This window comes from Anoplopoma fimbria, chromosome 9 (assembly GCF_027596085.1).
Source record: "Anoplopoma fimbria isolate UVic2021 breed Golden Eagle Sablefish chromosome 9, Afim_UVic_2022, whole genome shotgun sequence".
NCBI lineage: Eukaryota > Metazoa > Chordata > Actinopteri > Perciformes > Anoplopomatidae > Anoplopoma > Anoplopoma fimbria.
Window position 1 is genome coordinate 17,505,789 of NC_072457.1, and position 23,087 is coordinate 17,528,875.

The window sequence follows — 23,087 nt, forward strand, 5'->3', positions numbered from 1 at the left end:
ACTAGAAACCAATCAGTACCAATGTTAATGTAACCCCACAGTAGTCGACAGTATCTCAGTACTCCAGAAAGCTTCCAGCCCTCACAGTTCCCTCAGATCATGTGACGTGTGTTGTTTGGTGTGTTTGCAGGCTGTCAGGCTGTCTGATCACAGAGGAAGGCTGTGCTTCTCTGGACTCAGCTCTGAGCTCCAACCCCTCCCACCTGAGAGAGCTGGACCTGAGCTACAATCATCCAGGAGACTCAGGAGTGAAGCTGCGGTCTGCTGGACTTGATGATCCACACTGGAGACTGGAAACTCTCAGGTATGAAGAGGCCTGCTGCAGCCACAGACAATCAGTGTGATAGAGGAGGTAGAGCTGGTTAATATGACCCTGACACACCAAGCTGACCTCAAACTAGCAGAGACTCATCAAACTGTTTGTGTCCCACATCAGACGATCAATACAGACAGAAGTAGTCAGGGAACAGTAGCCAGGATGAGCCAGAACAGGGAGGGAAGGCGATGAAACAGTTGTTTTTCTGGAGCGTTGTCTTGTTTCAACATTAGAAAATAGGACAGCGGTGTATCCTGACACGTTGACGGCCATCATGGTGGGTTGACATGCCTCAACGTCGTCACGCTGCAGGTTTGTGGGCTCATATCAAACAGTTGGATGATTTGATGCTCTTCATCTGCCACCAGTGTGTGTTGTCCTTTAGTCCAGACATTATTGTGAAAAGACAAACAGACAAAGAATCAACCTGTTTAAACCGTCTTGATAAATTATCACAATAGGAATGTTTTGCTGTTTTAAAGGAGTTCAGCTTCACCTGCTTTTGGTTTGTTTTGCACTGAGGGCGAGTTCCCTGGTTGATGAGAGTCGAGTTGTTGAAACTACAGGTGACAGTCGACCACAGACGCTCAGTGGAGAACCAACAGCTTATTGTGGACATGGTGTGTCAGAGCCCAAAGAGGTTTATTTAGGACTGGACCAAAGTAATAAGGGAACACAGGCAGTGCTCTGTGGCTGCAGACAGACTTGAACTGTAATATTCTAAACCTCCAGATTACAGATAATTGAAACCAGTGCTGACTGTTGCTAGGAGACGGGATGTGAACAGCAGTGTCAAAGTCAGACACTTTGTACATCCAACCATCCACCCCGACCTCCTCCATCAGAGGTTTTGCGGTGCTGTAGTGATGTCAGGCTAATTTCTCCTTTACTTCTGAGAGACAACAGTCATTATAACACAAACACAAGAGGTCGCTTGTCAGGACCAAAACATCAAACAATAAATATTTCTTTATTTGCAAAAGATCAGCTGACTCTGTGTAATGGCGAAGAGTCGTGTGGTGGTGATGAACCCACAGATAATTGTCTCCATCTCTGCAGCTCTACAGAGCTTTTTAGCCTCGCCAATGGTTTTGGTTTTGCAGCACATTTCCTGTTTAGTTCAGTCTCAGTGTTTCCAGCAGCTGTTTTCATCCAACAAGCTGTGATGAAGCCTCTGTACACTACCTGCTCAGCAGCAAACAGCAGACAGACTCAGTTAGAGACTAGCTGGTGAACATAGTGGAGCATTTAGCAGCTAAAGAGACAGATATTTCCCTCAGGAGGTGGTGGAGACCAAAAACAGAGCTAAAAGAGAGAGAATATTCATCAGGTGACACAAACACAAAGACTCCTGATGAATCATCATGTTGATCTGTAACTGCTGGATGTGGAAGCAGCTGGTTGATATAACGTTAGACACAACGACTTTATAAGCTGGTAATAGGTCAGGTGTTGTGTTTACAGCTTGTTTTCAATGAACCACAAGTGGACAAAGAAATCAATTGATGCAGGTTTAAACATTTGTTTCACTGACTGACTGGTAGAGGAAACTGAGTCTGAAATGGATGATGATTGTCAATATAATACTGATAATAATATATCATGAATAGGTGAACATAATGTCGTCATCGGCCAATCAGAAGAAGCTCCATGAAGTTAAAGAACATCAGCTGAATAATAATTAGATGCTTCTGAATACAAAGCTCTGTGTATGAGACGATGTAATGTCCATGTTTCCATGCTGCTCTGACCCCCTCCTCCTTTCAGGGTGGAGCCTGCTGGAGTCCGATGGTTCAGACCAGGTCTGAGGAAGTGTAAGTGTTGGAAGGAATGATCAGTCCTGGAGTCTGAAGTGCTCAAAAGGTATTGTCTGTCACAATAACACAATAACTTCCATCATCTCCTCCCCCATCCCCTCCTACTCCTCCTACTCTGGTAGAGTAGCAGTGTATGTGGACTGTCCTGCTGGCTCTCTGTCCTTCTACAGAGTCTCCTCTGACACACTGTTCCACCTCCAAACCTTCAACACCACATTCACTGAACCTCTTTATCCTGGGTATAAAGTGAGAAACTAATGAGAAACCTGAAAGAGTCCAAATTATTTGGGAGGAAGCTGCAGGTTTATGGACTGATGTGTTAAAGAGGTGAACTTGTGGAGCAGCTGTAGTGAGGAAATCAATCAGGAAGTGAGACCCTAAAGCTCAATCATAAAGCGTTCTGTGGTTTGATCATCTGACTTTATGCAGCTTGGATTTTATAACCTTTAGTCATAGAGCCTCGTAAGCAGTATTCTAAAGTGATGCTTACATTCATTCGGTTTCAGACTCGTATAGTCTTGATGCATTTAAGTTTGTTCTACTCAATAAGTTACTATTGATTTCTTACCTGTTACTGAGCCAACGATTATTTTGGAATCTGTCATGCTGATTACTGATCATATGTTCATTTAATGATCCATCCATCCATTTTCCTCCGCTTATCCGGGGCCGGGTCGCAGGGGCAGCAAGCCAAGGAGGGTCCTCCAGACGCCCTTCTCCCCAGCAACACATTCCAGCTCCTCCTGGGGAACCCCGAGGCGTTCCCAGGCCAGACGAGATATATAATCCCTCCAGCGTGTTCTGGGTCTACCCCGGGGTCTCTTACCAATTGGACGTGCCTGGAAAACCTCTAAAGGGAGGCATCCTGATCAGATGCCCGAACCACCTCAGCTGGCCCCTTTCGACGCGAAGGAGCAGCGGCTCTACTCCGAGCTCCCTCCGGATGTCTGAGCTCCTCACCCTATATCTAAGGCTGAGCCCAGCCACCCTACGAAGGAAGCTCATTTCGGCCGCTTGTATTCGCGACCTCATTCTTTCGGTCATTACCCAAAGCTCATGACCATAGGTGAGGGTTGGAACGTAGATGGACTGGTAAATTGAGAGCTTTGCCTTACGGCTCAGCTCCTTCTTCACCACAATGGTCCGGTACAACGCCCGCATCACTGCTGCCGCTGCACCGAACCGCCTGTCCATCTCCCATTCCATTTTACCCTCACTCGTGAATAAGATCCCGAGATACTTGAACTCCTGTTCCGGAAGAGAACCATGGCCTCAGACTATGAGGTACTGACTCTGATCCCGACCGCTTCGCACTCGGCTGCGAACCGCCCCAGTGCGCGCTGAAGATCACGTTCTGAAGAAGCCAACAGAACCACATAATCTGCAAAAAGCAGGAATGAGATTCTGAGGTCCCCAAAACGGAAACTGTCCTCCCCCCGGCTGCGCCTTGAAATCCTGTCCATGAAAATCACAAACAGGATTGGTGACAATGGGCAGCCCTGGCGGAGGCCAACACACACTGGGAACAAGCTCGACTTTGTGCCGAGTATTCGGACACAGCTCTCACTTTGGTCATACAAGGACCGAATGGCTCATAACAACGAACCAGGTACCCCATATTCCCGCAGTACCCCCCCACAGGACTCCACGAGGGACACGGTCGAAGGCCTTCTCCAAGTCCACAAAACACATGTAGACTGGATGAGCAAACTTCTATGCCCCCTCCAACAGACCTGCAAGGGTAAAGAGCTGGTCTATTGTTCCGCGGCCAGGACGGAATCCGCATTGCTTCTCCTGAAGTCTTAGGGGAGGGGTCAGACTAAGAGCGATTCACAGACCCCAATGAAATGATCAATAATGAGTTGTGGCACCTCGCCCCGAATAGGGAAACCGGGGCACCCTCCTGGAGCCAGACCCGGGAGGGGAGCTCGCCGGCGAGCGTCTGGTGGCCGGGCCTTGGCACATGGGGCCCGGCCGCGCCCAGCCCGAAAAAGCTACATCGTGCCGCCACCCTGTGGGCCCACCACCCGCAGGGATAGGCATTGGGGTCGGGTGCATTGTGAACCGGGCAGCAGTCAGGGGCGGGAACCTGGGCGTGCTGACCCCCGGCATCGCAGACTAGCTCTAGGGATGTGGAATGTCACCTCTCTGGCGGGGAAGGAACCGGAGCTGGTGCGGGAAGTGGAGCGGTACCAGCTAGATATAGTTGGGCTCACCTCCACGCATAGCGCCGGTTCTGGAACCAAACTCCTGGAGAGGGGCTGGACTTTTCCCTTTTCCGGAGTTGCCCAGGGTGAGATGCGCCGGGCGGGTGTGGGGATACTCACAAGCCCCCGGCTGAGCGCCGCTGTTCTGGAGTTCTCCCCGGAGAACGAGAGGGTCGCCTCTCTGCAACTGCGAACCGCGAGGGGGAAAGTCTCTGACTGTCATTTGTGCCTATGCACCAAACGGCAGTTCGGAGTATGCGGCCTTCTTGGAGTCCTTGGGTGGTGTTCTGGAAAGGGCGCCGACTGGGGACTCCATAATTCTTCTGGGAGACTTCAAAAGTTCACGTGGGTAACGATGGAGAAACCTGGAGGGGTGTGATTGGGAGGAACGGCCTGCTCGATCTGAACCCGAGTGGTGCTTTGTTGTTGGACTTCTGTGCTAGTCATGGACTGTCCATAACAAACACCATGTTTGAGCATAGGGAGGCTCATAAGTGTACTTGGTACCAGAACACCCTAGGCCAAAGGTCTATGATCGACTTTGTAGTTGTCATCAGACCTGCGGCCGTATGTCTTGGACACTCGGGTGAAGAGAGGAGCAGAGCTGTCAACTGATCACCACCACCTGGTGGTGAGTTGGATCAGGTGGCGGGAGAGGCTGCCGGACAGACCTGGTAAACCCAGACTCAGAAAGGGGAAACAGGGCTTTTCTCAGGCTGTGCTCAGCAGGGGGAGAACTGCAGACCCGGACTGGGGATATTGTCGAGCGGTGGAAAGAACACTTTGAGGAACTCCTGAACCCGACCAACATGTCCTCTGTGGAAGAGGCAGAGTCTGAAGACTCAGGGGAAGACTCGCCCATATGCCTGGCGGAGGTCGTTGAGGTAGTTAAAAAGCTCTTCAGCGGCAAAGCGCCAGGAGTGGATGAGATTCGACCGGAGATGCTAAAGGCTCTGGACATTGTTGGGCTGTCTTGGTTGACACGTCTCTTCTCTGTCGCGTGGAAGTCGGGTACAGTGCCTGTGGAGTGGCAGACCGGGGTGGTGGTTCCCATTTTCAAAAGGGGGACCGGAGAGTGTGCTCCAATTATAGGGGCATCACACAGCCTCCCCGGGAAAGTTTACTCCAGGGTGCTGGAAAGGAGGCTCCGTCTGATTGTCGAACCTCAGATTCAGGAGGAGCAATGCGGATTCCGTCCTGGCCGTGGAACAGCGGACCAGCTCTTTACCCTTGCAGGTCTGTTGGAGGGTGCATGGGAGTTTGCTCATCCAGTCTACATGTGTTTTGTGGACTTGGAGAAGGCCTTCAACCGTGTCCCTCGGGGAGTCCTGTGGGGGTACTGCGGGAATATGGGGTACCTGGTTCGTTACTACGAGCCATTCGGTCCTTGTATGACCAAAGTGAGAGCTGTGTCCGGATACTCGGCACAAAGTCGAGCTTGTTCCCAGTGCGTGTTGGCCTCCGCCAGGGCTGCCCATTGTCACCAATCCTGTTTGTGATTTTCATGGACAGGATTTCAAGGCGCAGCCGGAGGGAGGACAGTTTCCGGTTTGGGGACCTCAGAATCACATCCCTGCTTTTTGCAGATGATGTGGTTCTGTTGGCTCCTTCAGAACGGGACCTTCAGCACGCACTGGGGCGGTTCACAGCCGAGTGTGAAGCGGTCGGGATGAGAGTCAGTACCTCCAAGTCTGAGGCCATGGTTCTCTTCCGGAAAACGGTGGATTGCACCCTCTGGGTTGGGAGTGAGTCACTGCCCCAAGCGGGGGAGTTCAAGTATCTCGGGATCTTATTCACGAGTGAGGGTAAAATGGAATGGGAGATGGACAGGCGGTTCGGTGCAGCGTCAGCAGTGATGCGGGCGTTGTACCGGACCATTGTGGTGAAGAAGGAGCTGAGCCGAAAGAATGAGATTGCGAATACAAGCGGCCGAAATGAGCTTCCTTCGTAGGGTGGCTGGGCTCAGCCTTAGAGATAGGGTGAGGAGCTCAGACATCCGGAGGGAGCTCGGAGTAGAGCCGCTGCTCCTTCGCGTCGAAAGGGGCCAGCTGAGGTGGCTCAGGCATCTGATCAGGATGCCTCTTGGACGCCTCCCTTTAGAGGTTTTCCAGGCACGTCCAATTGGTAAGAGACCCCGGGGTAGACCCAGAACACGCTGGAGAGATTATATATCTCGTCTGGCCTGGGAACGCCTCGGGGTTCCCCAGGAGGAGCTGGAAAGTGTTGCTGGGGAGAAGGACGTCTGGAGGACCCTCCTTAGCTTGCTGCCCCCGTGACCCGGCCCCGGATAAGCGGAAGGAAATGGATGGATAGTTTTGATTGTTGCTATTATAATTGTTTTTATTATTAATATAGTATTATATTTAGCTGTATTATTATTAGTATGATTAATGTGATGATTATTCGTATGATTGTTTGTATTATTATTGTTATAGCCTTGATTGTTGCTATTATCATTGTTTGTATTATTAATGTAGTATTATATTTATTTGTATTATTATTATAGTTTTGATTGTTGCTATTATAATTGTTTTTATTACTAATATAGTATTATATTTAGCTGTATTATTATTAGTATTATTAATGTGATGGTTATTTGTATTATTATTATAGTTTGATTGTTGTTATTATAATTGTTTTTATTACTAATGTAGTATTATAGTTAGCTTTATTAGTATTATTAATGTGATGGTTATTTGTATTATTATAGTTTGATTGTTGTTATTATAATTGTTTTTATTACTAATATAGTATTATAGTACTGTGGCGTAGTGGAGAGCAAGATAGTTCTCCAATCAGAGGATCGGTGGTTCGATGTGTCCTTGGGCAAGACACTTAACCCCAAGTTGCTCCTGAAGGCTTGCTATCGGTGTGGACTGGATGTTGCATGAATGTTAGTTAGAGTCTGATGGTGGCACCTTGCATGGTAGCCTGTCATCAGTGTGTGAATGGGTGAATGATATGTAATATACTACTGACTGTAAGTCGCTTTGGATAAAAGCGTCTGCTAAATGACTGACTGTAAGGTATAATTGTTTTTATTACTAATATAGTATTATATTTAGCTGTATTATTATTATTATTATTAATGTGATGGTTATTTGTATTATTATTATAGTTTTGATTGTTGTTATTGTAATTGTTTTTATTATTAATATTGTATTATATTTATTTGTATTATTATTATTATTATTATTGTTTTGATTGTTGCTATTATAATTGTTTTTATTACTAATATAGTATTATATTTAGCTGTATTATTATTAGTATTATTAATGTGATGGTTATTTGTATTATTATTATTATAGCTTTGATTGTTGCTATTATAATTGTTTTTATTACTAATATAGTATTATATTTAGCTGTATTATTATTAGTATTATTAATGTGATGGTTATTTGTATTATTATTATAGTTTTGATTGTTGTTATTGTAATTGTTTTTATTATTAATATAGTTTTATATTTATTTGTATTATTATTATTATAGTTTTGATTGTTGCTATTATAATTGTTTTTATTACTAATATAGTATTATATTTAGCTGTATTATTATTAGTATTATTAATGTGATGGTTATTTGTATTATTATTATAGTTTGATTGTTGTTATTATAATTGTTTTTATTACTAATATAGTATTATATTTAGCTGTATTATTATTAGTATTATTAATGTGATGATTGTATTGTTATTATTATAGCTTTGATTGTTGCTATTATAGTTGTTTGTATTATTAATGTAGTATTATATTTATTTGTATTATTATTATTAGTTTGATTGTTGCTATTATAGTTGTTTGTATTATTAATGTAGCATTATATTTATTTGTATTATTATAGTTTGATTGTTGTTATTATAGTTGTTTGTATTATTAATGTAGTATTATATTTATTTGTATTATTATTATTATAGTTTGATTGTTGCTATTATAGTCTTTTTTTATTATTAATGTAGTATTATATTTATTTGTATTATTATTATAGTTTGATTGTTGCTATTATAGTTGTTTGTATTATTAATGTAGTATTATATTTATTTGTATTATTATTATAGTTTGATTGTTGCTATTATAATTGTTTGTATTATTAATGTAGTATTATATTTATTTGTATTATTATTATTATAGTTTGATTGTTGCTATTATAGTTGTTTGTATTATTAATGTAGTATTATATTTATTTGTATTATTATTATTATAGTTTGATTGTTGTTATTATAGTCTTTTTTTATTATTAATGTAGTATTATATTTATTTGTATTATTATTATAGTTTGATTGTTGCTATTATAGTTGTTTGTATTATTAATGTAGTATTATATTTATTTGTATTATTATTATAGTTTGATTGTTGTTATTATAGTCTTTTTTTATTATTAATGTAGTATTATATTTATTTGTATTATTATTATTATAGTCTTTTGTATTATTAATGTAGTATATATTAGTAGCAGACCTCGTCATTGTAATGACTGTCGCCCGCTGTTCCCTTCCAGGACCTGTGGTGACGCACAGGGTAAAGGTCCTTGCAGCTCAGCCCTCGCAGCAGCGTGAGGAAGCAGCGGCTCTGCGTGTTGTTGTTGTTGGACTGAAGGGGACGCGATGGCGGCCACAGCTGTGTGTGTGTAGACCGACCTCTGTCACCACCGGACCGGGACTGACGTCACGGAGGAGCAGCGTGCTCAGGTGAGCGCGAGCTGCTGCTAGCATGTGTTAGCATGTGTTAGCATGTCCGCTCACTACCTGGCACAGATGATTAGCCTACATGCTAACGCGAGAAGTTAAGCTAGCTGCCGTAAAGCGTTTGGTTCTTCTGAATCACGACACTCGGCTGTCAGGTTTAACTGGAGCTGTCACTGCTCGGGGCGGCTAGGCTAACGTTAGCTTCAGGTAGCTTCAGTGTAAGACTGGTAACCTGAGTCACGAGCACCAGTGTTTTGGTCGGAGACCTCACGTGCATGCATCGTGGACAGACACCTGTAAACACTTTTAGTGATTACAGGTGTCACACTCACTCACGACACCTCTGACTCTGTTGTATCTGTTTAAGATGACTTAAGTCATAACTTAAGTCATGACGTCATAACTTAAGTCATGACGTCATAACTTAAGTCATGACGTCATGACTTAAGTCATAACTTAAGTCAGACATTTTGCACATTATAATCTTTTTTATCCACTGTACATTTATGGATATAATGAAACAAGTCATTATTCTAATGGTAGATATCTGAAATCTGTATTTTGGATCCAATTATGGATTCACGTTGCATGTTTACAAGTCAGAATATATTTTGGATATTCAAATTTACATTATGGATGCTCGTTATGGTTTTTATTTTGGATATCTGAAATGTTAATTATGACTAGGAGCAACTGGATTATAGATATCTGAAAAGGGGAGTTTTTCCTAGTTAGAATTCAATTGCAGATATTGATTGTACAATCCCTGTTTCAGGATGGCAGGAGTGTTCGACATAGACTTGGAGAATGAGGACATCAGTGACGCAGAGGTCTGTATCCAGTCAATGATAAGACCATTACATTACATTACATTATATTACATTACATTACATTACAGTCATTTAGCAGACGCTTTTATCCAAAGCGACTTACAATAAGTGTATTCAGCATAGGTATTCAAGAGACCACTGCTGATCAGTTCCCTGAAATACACAGGAATGAGACAAACAATTAATGTGCTTCATTACAGGTTGTTTTGTCCGTGCATAGCTAGGATACATTGCCACAAACACAGAAATGATAACGTGTGGAATACATCTAGGACATTTGGCTACAATGTACATAATTAAGAAGGAAGAAATGGACTTACTTTTTTAACTCTCTTTAACCTGATTGACTTGCTGTTCCCCATCCGTAGGATGATGTCTGTGACTTCACTGTGATGGAACCAGAGAAGTAAGTGGAATTTACCCTTAAATTCAGAGAATGTGCTCTCTGATATAGCAGTCAAATGTATTCATACCAGTACTGCTGTTGTCCTGTGTCATGCTCATCCCAGTGTGCAGACAGAGGAGGTGGAGTTGACCAGTGAAAGTGTCAACAGAGACAGTGAGAGAGTTGGACCTGACTATTTTGAGCTTCTTACTGTGCTGGGAAAAGGAGCCTATGGCAAGGTTTGTGCGTGTGCGTGTGTGTGTTGTGTGTGTGTGTTGTTTGTGTGTGATTATGCATCATGCTGTTCACTATACACATTTGACCTATTTAGGGTAAAATTGTTGAAATGTGTACACTTTCTAATTACTTTTTTTCTCAAATTCTTCTTTCTACCTACTCAGAAAATTAATTCCAGAACTAAGCATAACGTAATATTATATAGCATTTTTGCTGTATACGTGACTAAATAAAGATGAATACATTAATATTAATTGTTTCAACACTACATAAAAGATCCCTTTCAGCAAAGTTCTAGTCTTGGTTGCTTTTTACAGCACATCTGTGTTTAATCTGAGAAGATCACCTAGCAGTAGTACTTGGCAATGAACATTCTGATTGTGATTCTGAAACGGGTAAAAAAGAAAAAGGTTTTGATTTAGCCATTTCTTTTTTTGTCAGGATCGTTTTTCTTGATCCTTGTTTGTGTTTATTATTATTTGGCTAAAAGAGGCTGAAGTGTAGGGCCCCATGACTTTCACGATGTGGAAAACATGGACAAGTTCCCAGAATTTGATGATAGAAATGCAATCGACTGTAAAAATAGGAATATCATAAAATTTTGCCAATAAAAACAAAACAGTTATTATAAGCGTTTTTTTACCAACACCTAAGCCGAATGATCAGAAAAAAACTGTGCCGCTGTGTTTTGAGACACAAGCTAAACTCCCGTCTCGTGCTTGTCAGCCGGCTGATGATTAAGGTGAACAGGGTTAGCCCCGAAGTGAACAGCTCCAGCTCAGGCACACTTAAGGTGGACTGGCTTTTCTCCTTTTAGTGACAAGCTGATCCTCTGAGTTCTGCTCAGCTTTTAAAAATATATTTTGTAATATTTGGTTTAACTGAAAGCAGGGTTAAACAGTTAATAATTAACATCCCCATTGCCACCCTGCTCTGTTTGTATCAGGAAAACACAAGTTAAATGTTCAAATGTCAGCAAGAGAATCATATTTTATATTTAGTTAAATAATCATTTATTTATTTCATAGGGCTCTTCTGAAGAGCATAACTACCACATGTTCTAAATAAGACTGGAAGCTTGCTTTCACACATTATGTATATTGTGTTTAAAGTGCATGAAGAAATGAAAACTCAGTAGGAAGTGTGAATACTTTAAGTGGTGGGAAACAGCCAGACCCTGGCAGAACCTTTTCTTTTCCTGTTCTTTAGTCATAAACACAGTAGAGAAAACAAATTAGACCAGGCTTGGAGAATGGATCACCAGATGTTCCTCCACACTCATATGATTACATGTGATGAATGACATTGATTGATTGATATTCACATTAAGACAAAATGTATTTTTTCAGGTTTTCCAGGTGAGGAAGGTTCAAGGTGCTCATATGGGACACATATTTGCCATGAAGGTTCTGAAAAAGGTATTTTGTCTCATCACACAGTTCCCTCCTAAGAGAGAAAATGTATGATAAATGGTTCAGGAACCTGTTCCTCTCTTTCCATGTTTTCCTCATGCTTTTCTCTCCACTCCATGCTTTATCTGCCTCTCGTTTCTTCCCCCTCCTTCTGTTTGTCCTCCTTTTGCGTCCATCTCTCTCTATTTCTTCTCCTTACCTCTTTCAACACGGTACTATGCTCACTTGTCTTGTTCCTTTTGTGTTTAGGCGAAGATAGTCTGTAATGCTAAAGACACGGCCCATACGCGAGCAGAGCGGGAGATCCTGGAGACGGTGAGACACCCGTTCATCGTGGATCTGCTCTACGCCTTCCAGACTGGGGGAAAACTCTACCTCATACTGGAGTGTCTGAGTGGTAAGACAGAGGCTGAACTGAGGGATGTGGAGGGTAAAACATAGGAGGAGAGACATTAGCCATAGACCAATGTTAGTGCAAACAGATAGTTTGAAGTGATAGAAATGGAAGAGGTGGAGGGAGAAGAAGAGGGATGAGTGAAGAATTAGATAGGAGGAAGATTCTCTAATGGACTAATCCCACTAATCCATCTGTACTGTTGTTTATCACCAGGAGGGGAGCTCTTCATGCAGCTAGAGAAGGAAGGCATCTTCATGGAGGACACTGCTTGGTAAGGACACATACTGAACACAGTCTGGGAAACTAGCACAATCTGCAAATTTAAGCATAAAATTAGAGAGGCACCGATTTGCAGTTTTCTTGTCCGATATCTTTTTTTTTTTTTTTCTAAGTCTGACCTGCCGATTTGCAGTTTTACTTCTTTCTATGAAATATAATTGACGGCATACACAAGACATATTTGTAGCTTTTCTTTCATGGAAAACTCAATTGTATGTTCAAAGTAAAACATTGACTCTTAAATAACTTGCATTTTCTCCAAAACTGCAGCAAGTTACAGGACCTACTCTTACTGTCACAGTTGTCAAAAAATCACACCTGTGGCCGGCTGTGGCGTTACTGTCAGTGCTGCTGTCTGTGCAACTTAAAAACATCAACAACAATTTAGACTGCCAAAAAAACCTGGCAAATACATGACACTGATTGGCCAGTCAATGGTCATGGGCGATCAGCTGAAAACTGGCTGGTTTGACAGGTGGTTGATCAGTCGGTGCATCACTACATAAAACTTCAGCATGATAATGATGCTTTTTTTTTTCATTCCTACTGAGTTAGTGAGTTAGTTATTCCTCGTCCCACTTTTGCAGTTGAGAAGATCATTCTGCGTCTGTTATAACAAGGACTCAAACTATTTCTGTCTGTTTTGAAGTTTCTATCTAGGAGAGATCACATTGGCTCTCGGTCACCTCCACTCCAATGGGATTATTTACAGAGACCTCAAACCCGAAAACATCATGCTTAATCACCAAGGTAACACACCAACATGTTAATAAATATGATCAGGCTTGGGAAGGGAGTAGGGAAGGGAGAGTTTTTCAGTTGGATGCAGTCTGCGGCTTCAGTGCTAAATGCCACTAAATCCTTCACACTCCTTCTTTAAGTGCCATAATGCATGTGAGCACCATGTGGTTTGTTTCTGTGGTTTCCTGTTCCCCCTTTGCTTCAGTGTTGAACATCATTTTGTGATTTGAGTGTCACTTCCTCTTACTTCTAATTAATTAATTCTGCCTCACATTCACATGGATAGTTATACTTCAATATGTTTTTGTTTTTTTTCTTTTTAAAGGACACATCAAGCTAACCGACTTTGGCCTCTGTAAGGAATCCATTCATGATGGAAGCGTCACACACACCTTCTGTGGCACCATAGAGTACATGTGGGTAACACTTGCCTCGCTCTCACATAAACACACCTCTACAGATCACACACACACCGCCAGATGTGTTAACCCCATCATTTACAAACTTAAAATGCTAAGTTTGTGATCTTATATGTATTTCATAACTAGGTTCAATCAATATGTTTTGCATTAATGGAAATATTTGCTGTGGTTCTGCCATTTTGCTCCGCCCACACATATACTTCCTCACTTTCTCTCTCTCTCTCTCTCTCTCTCTCTCTCTCTCTCTGTGTGTGTGTGTGTCCTTTCTCTGTCTATAATTTCTCTACCAGGGCTCCAGAGATCCTGACCAGGTCTGGTCACAACAGAGCAGTAGACTGGTGGAGCCTCGGGGCCTTGATGTACGACATGATGACCGGCTCAGTAAGTTGGAGTAGTAACTGTGTCTGGAGATCAGCGTAGGTTTGCTCTAAGTTCTTCCTCCCACAGTCCAAAGACATGCAGGTTAATGGATGATTCTAAATTGCCCGTAGGTGTGGATGTGAGCGTGAGTGGTTGTCTGTCTCTATGTGTCAGCACTGTGATAGTCTGGTGACCTGTCCAGAATGTAGCCTGCCTTCACGTCAGCTGGGATCGGCTCAAGCCCCCCACCCCGTGACCCTTAATAGGACAGCGGTCCCAGGTAATGGATCTAGGTATGTGTCTAGAGAGGATGACCAGCTGTAATAGTTTCAATATTTGTCTTTTTAACTGATATTTGTGTGATTATAACTTTTGAGAGAATTCCTGCCCCAAAAACCTGAAAGAAAGAGATGCATCCTTAGTGGTTATCCAGATCACCCCAATCCCAGCCCTTGGTCTCACTTGTCTTTTCAGTGTGATGTTTGGACTCTTGTGATCAGTTTTGCCAGATCGTAACTCAGCTGTGTGCACATAAAAGTCCACACTTGACACAATGCGACCTACCTGATCGGATAGTGATCGGATATATATTCGTAGTAAAAGGACTAATTTTAAAATGGTGGATGAACACAAATATTTCCTATACATTTTTCAATATAAAAGTTTACTCTTCTTCCGCCCCTCTAATTCCTGCCGCTGTCAGGCTACACAACCAACTGTGCTCCCAGGAGACCACACATCACTAAAAACTGACAATATATAAATCAGTGCAGTTTAAAACTATGTGCAATCCACTGTGCAATAATAACATTATTCTGTCTGTTTATATATTATTTTATTTTAGTTATTGTGGATTTAAAGTTTTTTTTTTCTTTTTTTTTTTTTTTACTGTGTGATTACTTATTTACTTATTTATAATACTTGTTTTGATCTTGTATTTTTTTTTTACTTATTCCTCTTGTTTGCACTATCGTCTCTGCTGCTGTATCCTGCAAATGTCCCCACTGTGGGACTAATAAAGGATTATCTCATCTTATCTTATCTTAATGTCTGGCACCATCAGATGACAAAAGTTGCATTGAAACGATAATTGTAACCAAGGCCTCAAACATCCTGTGTCCTCTTTTAGTCACTGTACCATTTCTTAAATCCACAATACAGACAAATGTAACATTTATTCATACAGCAATTTTAGGGTTACAAGTGATGCTGTTTATTGCTGCTGTGATGGATTTCTATCTCTAACTATAGAAACCTCTTTGAGTAACTACTGACGCCCTCTTGTGGTTCTCCTCCAGCCTCCATTCACAGCTGAAAACAGGAAGAAGACCATTGATAAGATATTGAAGTGTAAAATCAATCTGCCTCCATACCTGACCATTGATGCAAGGGACCTCATCAAGAAGGTCTGTGAAACACGCTCAAATAATATCAAACGGAGAGTTGGTTCATTTTCTGAGATACATCGTGTACATTGTTTTATCAGCCATAGGTAGGACTGTCACAGTCAGGAATTTAGGTTGACAATAAGTTGTCATACAAATAGTTGTTATAAACGATTTGTCACAAAAAAAGTGGTGAAGATTATTAAGATTTTATTCATGTAGAAGGAGGCTTGATTTTATTTTTAAAAGTGATTATGCAACAGCGAAACACAGAGCCAGTGTCTGCTCCAGCTTCCAGCCTGAGGTCAGGAAGCACAGGGGAGACTTAGTTTGGCCTCCGTTGATGCTCACTCCGGGGTTACACTGTGACCACTGTACAAGCTACTCTTCCAACACCATGTTTTCTATCCAAACACTTTTATTTGAATTATCTTATGAGCAAATCTCACTCAACTCACAATCCACACTCTACCGTAACTTTCCCTGGAGCTATCAAACACACCCGGGGGGGACCAGGAGTTCAAATCAGCTGAACTGTGGTTTAGGCATCCAAACTTTATTACCAAAGATTTTTTCTGACATCTCCTTCCAGACAGCTACAGCTTCTTCTCCTGTCTCCCACAAGTACTTTCTTCAAGGAGATTTGTCGGCTCAAATAATAGCGACCAGGCCATTATGTAATATTTGCGACCAACACAAAGGCAATATTCAAAGGAGATGGCAATGTGTCCTTTTTTTTGCTGATGGAAATAAGCGTGATTCATTTTTATTCTCAGATGATCTGTCTCTCTATGAAGTGGCTCGATGCACACATCTTCTTACAGTGTAAAAGTAGGAGTTGCTTAAACCATTAAACTGCAGGATCAGATTGGCCATCTTAAGTGAATGGGAGCATTTCATCTATTGGCATTGATGTATCATTTATCATTGTCTGTCAGGCTTCCGCCCTCCATAAAAGCATCCCTGCAGTCTTTGAAATGTTAGTTGAAATTTCTTTCTCTTTTTTATAACCACCAATAATGAGTTTCTCCTTTTATGGGGCTAAAATGTGCTCGTCCTCATTTTGCCATGTTTTTATAACTATCACAAAGCCAAAGCAATATGAAAGATGAGAATTATTAATATTCAGTCAGTTGCCGTACACTATGTGAGTCTGCAAAAGGTCTTACTTCAAGTTGAAGTGCTGGAAATGGGATCCTCTTTGATATTCAGTGCAGACCGGATGCATGCCGGTGACCGAAAGAAAGGAACTCCATCAATCAATAAAACAACATTCATCATCCTATGATGTGGTTGGATTGGACACATTATTCTGGATTGTTTGAAGAACTATACCATGCCAGCCAAAAAAACACCCATTTACCCTGCAGATCCCCTTTAAAAAAATGCATACACTAAAAGGAGGGTGAACCTCCTTGTGTGGTGGTACTAGGCAATAAAGTTGAGATTTTGGAAAAAGTGTGGAGCCTTTAGACATGTGTTTACGTCATGATATGATCCAAAGCTTCTAATGGACCTTGGTTTACATCGTTTTGTCAACTACAGTTTCCTCTGAACTAAAAGCTGCATAAAGTTGAGACTACAGAAATGGACCTTTTACTATTGATTTCTCTTTAATATGAAATGTGAAATATTATCATTATTAGCAGTGGTAGTTTTAGTATTATTATTATTATTTTATATTATTTAATACGCACCTGAACAGAAGATAAGTGTGTATGCAAATATTTAGTCTTGAATGTCACCAATATTTTGGCAAATATTGGTTTAATTAAGATGAAAATAAAAGTGAAAGTACCGTTGGAAACATTACCGTCAGTGTGGGCAGATTAATTATCTTATCTATCCCGCTCTATTTTCATTTTGTTATGCTCTTGCTGTGATTGCTCATTAGAAACGATATAATGAAAACACTTATTCTGTAAATTCAAACAAGTTCTTGATTATTTCACATTATCATTAATCTTTATAGTGACATGCCCGACTCTTTTCTTTTTTTCCCCCCCTTTTCCTTTCAGCTGTTGAAGAAGAATCCATCCCAAAGACTTGGCTCCAGTAAAGCAGACTGTGCTGATATCCAGGTATCTCCTTGCAGTAACCCTTTCACTCACACTCGTTCTCCAATAGTGGTGTGAACATCGATCGACCACGTTAGCCTGATACCTGCTGTTAACATGGCTTCCTTCTAAGCGGACAAGCTAAAAAACGCCACAGCCATGAGTAAATATATTGAAGATGTGATGATTCATCACAGCCTCCACCAGTGGACTACTTTGTATCATTAAGTATTAAGGCAACGTAGGATTCACAACACAGCAGGAGCTATACAACATCCAGAGAGATTTTTGAAGTGAGGTTGTATGAGGTTCTTTTCCCATAGTTGGTGTATTTCTACAGAGTTTGGAGAAACAGACAGGAGTACCAGCACAGGAGCAAAGCAATGTTCTGCGGTGGACGTGTTTTAGACACTAAAATAATCAATATCCGTTAAAGTGTAGGCTATGTTTAGAATATTCTCACAGCTTTTCCGTCAGACAGCCCTTCCGACGGGGGACTGACGCTGTTTCTAAAGGAAATGCTTTTTCTCGTTCATTTGTGTTATTGTGTGACTTCAATGAAAAAAAAACAGTCAATAATACAAACAAACTAAACGATCGATGCAGCAGTAGATCAGCAACTTAGTGTCCTGCAAAGATTTACAGTATACAGTATTGAGAGTATACTATTCTTCCCATTTCTAAGTAAAACCAGAACTGGTAACCAAAAGATACATGGACTCCCAGTTCCCTTGTGTTGAGGGATTCATGTGGACACTCTCAGCTAGAATTGGCACCCACAGAGAATATATAAAAATGTGCCCTTTTGTTCCTCCGCAGAAACATCCGTTCTTCAGGCACATCAGCTGGGATGAGCTGCTGGACAAGACAGTGGAGCCGCCGTACAAGCCACAGCTGGTAGGTCATCAGCTGTCGTGTTGTGCCCATTATGTTATCGAATGGCTCCTTAAGTTAATATTATGCATGTTATTCTCAACTACCACCTGCTGCCTACAGTATCTCTTTCATGATCACGTTCCATTCTTGCACACCTTCATATCTTCATACACCATGAATCTCCTCTTATTTGATCAGTCCCACTCTAACCTTTCGGCTGCCTCTGTTTTCCCATCTGTCTCTGTAGCAGTCGGACGAGGATGTGAGCCAGTTTGACACCCGATTTACCAGACAGACACCAGTGGACAGTCCAGACGATACCACACTGAGCCACAGTGCAGAGCTCGCCTTTGCTGTGAGATTCTCTTTTTCTACATATTGAGAGTCCATCAGAAACCAGTTTACTGGAAGCGAAAACTAAACTTCAAATTAGTCAATGCACGGCATTCAACTATTTCAAATTTGTCTAAAATACCCTGTTTTTAATGAGGAAGTCAGTAACATGTTATGATGATTGAATGATGATTTTCTATCAGGGTTTCACCTACGTGGCTCCATCGGTCCTAGAGAGTCTAAAAGAAGGATTCTCATTTGAGCCCCGACCACGAGCTGTACGCCGCCACAACAGCAGCCCCCGCACACCCATCAGGTATCACACACAGCAGGATACTTCTTGTTTCCTTGGTTCTCATTACCGAGATAAATAAAATGATAAATAATGTTAGAAACCATCTTATAACTTCTCTGTCGTTTTTCTGTGTCTCTTTCTTTCAGTCCTCTGAACTTTTCCTCAGCGGGACCTTTCAAGTCCAGCACCGATGGAGAGCCATATCTTTTCTCTCCCACCCCTCCACCGGCGGCTCGGGTTTCTCCGTCACTGGAAAATGGAGGTGCCAGCCAGCCGATCAGGACACCTGCGAGGAACAAGAAGCAGAAGGGACAACGAAGATGAGGAGGTCATCTTCAAATAGCCAACCTGCGCCGCAAGACCTCAGTCAGATTGACATTTTTCATAGAATATAAATATTGAGGCTCCGAGCTCAAGTGTTTTTGCTGGTATCATGCTTTTTTTTTGAGGTGGTTAAACGTACGGGTCGCTGAACAGCCTAAATAGAAAGTGGAAAGCTCTCCATTTTCTTTCTCTCACATTCAGCTTGGAAGAGGAATCCAGTAGTATTGGGGCTGTTTGCCATATACCTACAGCTAGATCCCTCTACATGGACTTCTCATGCTTTTCTTACATTTGTCTCAGATGGACACTTTGTTGAATGAAGCTTAAATTTACAGCTTCCATATGTCTGCACTTGAGAGTTACACTGTGGCACTGATATATGAGAAACAATGACTTAATATCAATATTTTAATCAAAAAGCACTGGAAGTAGGGAAACTGTACCAATGATTCTGCTTCTCCACTGAATCTACCGTGAGTCTAAATCTGCTAATGATGGATTGATCGGAAGAGTGTTTCATTTTACATATATATATTAATTAAAACCAAAAAGCTTTATATAAAATGTATATGTATATATAATATATATATATATATGTATATATAATATACATATATATATATATATATAAAAAGCTTTTTGGTTTTAATTAATTCATCAAAGTCTGTGCAAAGAGGTCGGCTATCAATTATAGAACTGATGAAGGATAACTTGATTTAAGTCCTTTTGAAACGACCTTTAGGTCATCAAGTGAATCCTGACCGCACAAGCATTAAAAGAAGTTGTGTTCATGGGTTGGAGTGGGACTATATCATGATGAAATCTACTAAATGAAATGCTACATCACACACACAAAGTAAGGTTATCACTAATGTCATTGTTTATCTTAAGCAAACATTTCTGTGTGTAAATATGGTGACATTCATCATCGTGTTTCTTATTTCTCTTGAGCTTTTTTAACAGATATTTTCTAGTGTTTGATAGTCATTGCCTAAGAGACCCGTAAGGGCCCATGCTGGTTTAAGTCACTGAAGTCTTGCTTACCAGTCAAAAAGTAATTCAGTACTTGGATGGATCATGGCGGTTCATTTGATGCCAAAAAAATCTTTCAGCTTTTCTGATTTTTCTTTTTCTTAGAATAAATGACTTGTAGATTAAGGTACATTGAACCAAATCCTGGCCCTGGTCTCTATATTTTGTTAAAAAAAAGTTCCAAAGGACCAGTCTGTAGGATTTAGTGATGTCTAGTGGTGAGGTTGCAGATTGCAACCAACTGAATACCCCTCACCCCTCCCTTTTTTATTGCGTTTACAAGAACTTGGCCTTCAGGTGCATTCACGCCACCAAATCAAAGGTTCAACTTTACCGTTAACACGAGAAAGGCCCTCTAGATCAGGCAGCAACGTCCGGGTTTGAAAAATGAAGTCAATACCAAAGTGTTTTAAGCTGCATTCTCTCTCCTGTCCACCAGGGGGCGACTCCTCTGGTTGTAGAGAAGTCTATGAGAAAATGACTCTACTTCTCTCTTGATTTATTACCTCAGTAATTAGTGTAAACATGAGTTGATATTTAGTTTTAATACCCGCACCCACCAGACAAATTATGAGAACCGGACCTGCAAACCACTTACTTTAGTCATTATAGTAGCACATTTGTCAGACTGGCGCTCTCCAAGGGGCTGATCCTGCTGCTGGGAGAGGCTAGAAGCTGCAAGCGTGAATATATATGCAGACAAAATATGTATCAATTGTTAAGTATTCCATTTTGGCTCATTCAAGGGACTGCATTGTCGGCCTGTTAGTCGGTTGTCCCACCTCTTTTGGTTTACAGCTTCACAGCCTCACTGAGCCGCTAGCGTGGCTGTAGACTGTTGTTAAGTCACACCAGTATTAATTGGCTGTCTGCTCCTTCAGACAGGAAATGGAATGGGATAAAACTGACTTTGGAAGAAGCGCATTCCGAAATTTAAAACAGCTGGAATTGAATTAAAATGACCAGAAAAAAACTATGAAATACATTTTCATAAAAATGTGTTTTAAAGGGAGTCCCAGTTTCATGGTATTATATTTTATCCGCATGTATTCATGATTATTAAATAATATCTTATTTATTTTTATAATATTGGACACATTGGGTCTGCATAAAATCAGCCTATCTTTAGAAAACATTCAATGGTCTTCCTACCTCCCCTCATTAACTCTGTGCACAACATGCTGGGTGCTGAGCTGTGAACAGTCAGTGGAACGACTATAAATGATACTCTTCAATCTGCCCTTTGTTTCTGTAATGACATTGTAACTTCAAATACATCATTTTTAATGCAAGATAAAAAGGAAACGGTGCAGTTGTATTTATTTTTTGTCATATTCCAAGATGCAACACACTTTTTGCAGTTTAACTGTGTTCAGGTTTGTGTATTTCTTTGCATCATTAAGAATATTTATGGACTGATTTCTACAGTGCTGGGAAAAGGATACTACACCTCCGGAGTTAATGGAAAATTTAAGAGTTAATATTTTACCTTTCAGATTTTGTTTTCTTTTTTGTCACTTTTGCTAACTGATGAATGTGTTAAGAATAAAGAACCATGAATTGCTGAATTGTTGCATTGAGCATTTTATTTATGCAGGTTTCAGTTAACAGGGATGGATTCATATTTTCCCAAAGTAAATGAAAGCTTATTATGATTTATCTTAAGCAATCATGTGATTTATTTTTATTTTTTCCCAAGATGGACCCAAACACTATGAAGATCACCTGCTGAAGTGCTTTTTAGAAATTTGCTGTTATTTGTGATATTATTACAAAAGTACATTTTAATAGAAGGGTGGCATTGTGCAAAGGCTTTGAGACACGTTGACACCCGTTTGTCATAACTCTTCCATATGTACACCAGAGGACATTACTTCTAAGTGATCGGTATTCATTTCCCCAAGCTAAGGCAACGGTATGTGAAGAAAATATCTTGGTGATGTTTTTTCCCATTTCCCATAATTTCCTATTTTATCTACATCAGATCCGGTAAATACCATCAGGGGCACCTTGAAAGATATGGGATGTGACCTTCACTAACTGATTAGCAGCCCTTTGATTTCATTTCCCAGCAACCAGAGTCAGCAGGTGCCACGTTATCACGCCAAAACAAAAATCCTGGCTAAAAATCTAAATCTAAAATGCAAACCTCTAAGTTTAGGTCATGAGTGCTCGCCCATTACTTTCTGTTCATTTTGGTCAAGAAAACGTGTACACCAACCTCAAAACACAGGATCGGGTTTATTCCCCTGACATCTAACTTCATGGTCACAGCGTTCCTGACAGCTTCTGGAAACTAGTTGAGCAAACACTGATAGACTGAGATCTGAGTGCAGATGTACTGATTAGCTTTATCACATGCATGTTAAGTCCACATCAGACTGAAACGTGTAAACGTGATGTGGGACTATAAAGCCCAGAACTGTTTGGGGATGTGTCTCATTCACCAGAAGCAGGTAAGCCTTTTTGCTGCCTTCAATGACTCATCATAACCATTATAAGGGTTAGAGTTAACTTTAATTTTTAACATGAACTTTTTCTTTAATGGCAGGAAAACGTCGTTATTCATCACCATGAAGACATCTCTTGTCCTCTGTGTCCTCCTTGGCGCTGTCTTCTCTGTCAGGGCTGCATCAGGTATGTAAACTACATTAATGCAAAGGCTTTCTGAACTTGCAGTCTCTGCTTAACCTCTATTATT

General features: G+C 41.2%; 1 protein-coding gene across 1 annotated transcript; it reads left to right on the forward strand.

Moving 5' to 3' along the window:
• Window positions 1–233: 233 nt before the first annotated feature.
• Window positions 234–21,946, forward strand: LOC129096518 (ribosomal protein S6 kinase beta-2-like). The gene is made up of 18 exons (XM_054605323.1): window positions 234–304; window positions 2,084–2,179; window positions 8,835–9,024; window positions 9,797–9,851; window positions 10,220–10,257; window positions 10,361–10,475; window positions 11,823–11,891; window positions 12,135–12,282; window positions 12,496–12,553; window positions 13,211–13,311; window positions 13,628–13,718; window positions 14,015–14,105; window positions 15,383–15,490; window positions 17,488–17,550; window positions 18,346–18,423; window positions 18,650–18,757; window positions 18,939–19,051; window positions 19,177–21,946. The coding sequence occupies exons 4-18, from the start codon at window positions 9,798–9,800 to the stop codon at window positions 19,352–19,354; spliced, it is 1,413 nt and encodes a 470-aa protein (XP_054461298.1). The 5' UTR covers window positions 234–304; window positions 2,084–2,179; window positions 8,835–9,024; window position 9,797; the 3' UTR covers window positions 19,355–21,946.
• The last annotated feature ends 1,141 nt before the right edge of the window (window positions 21,947–23,087 follow it).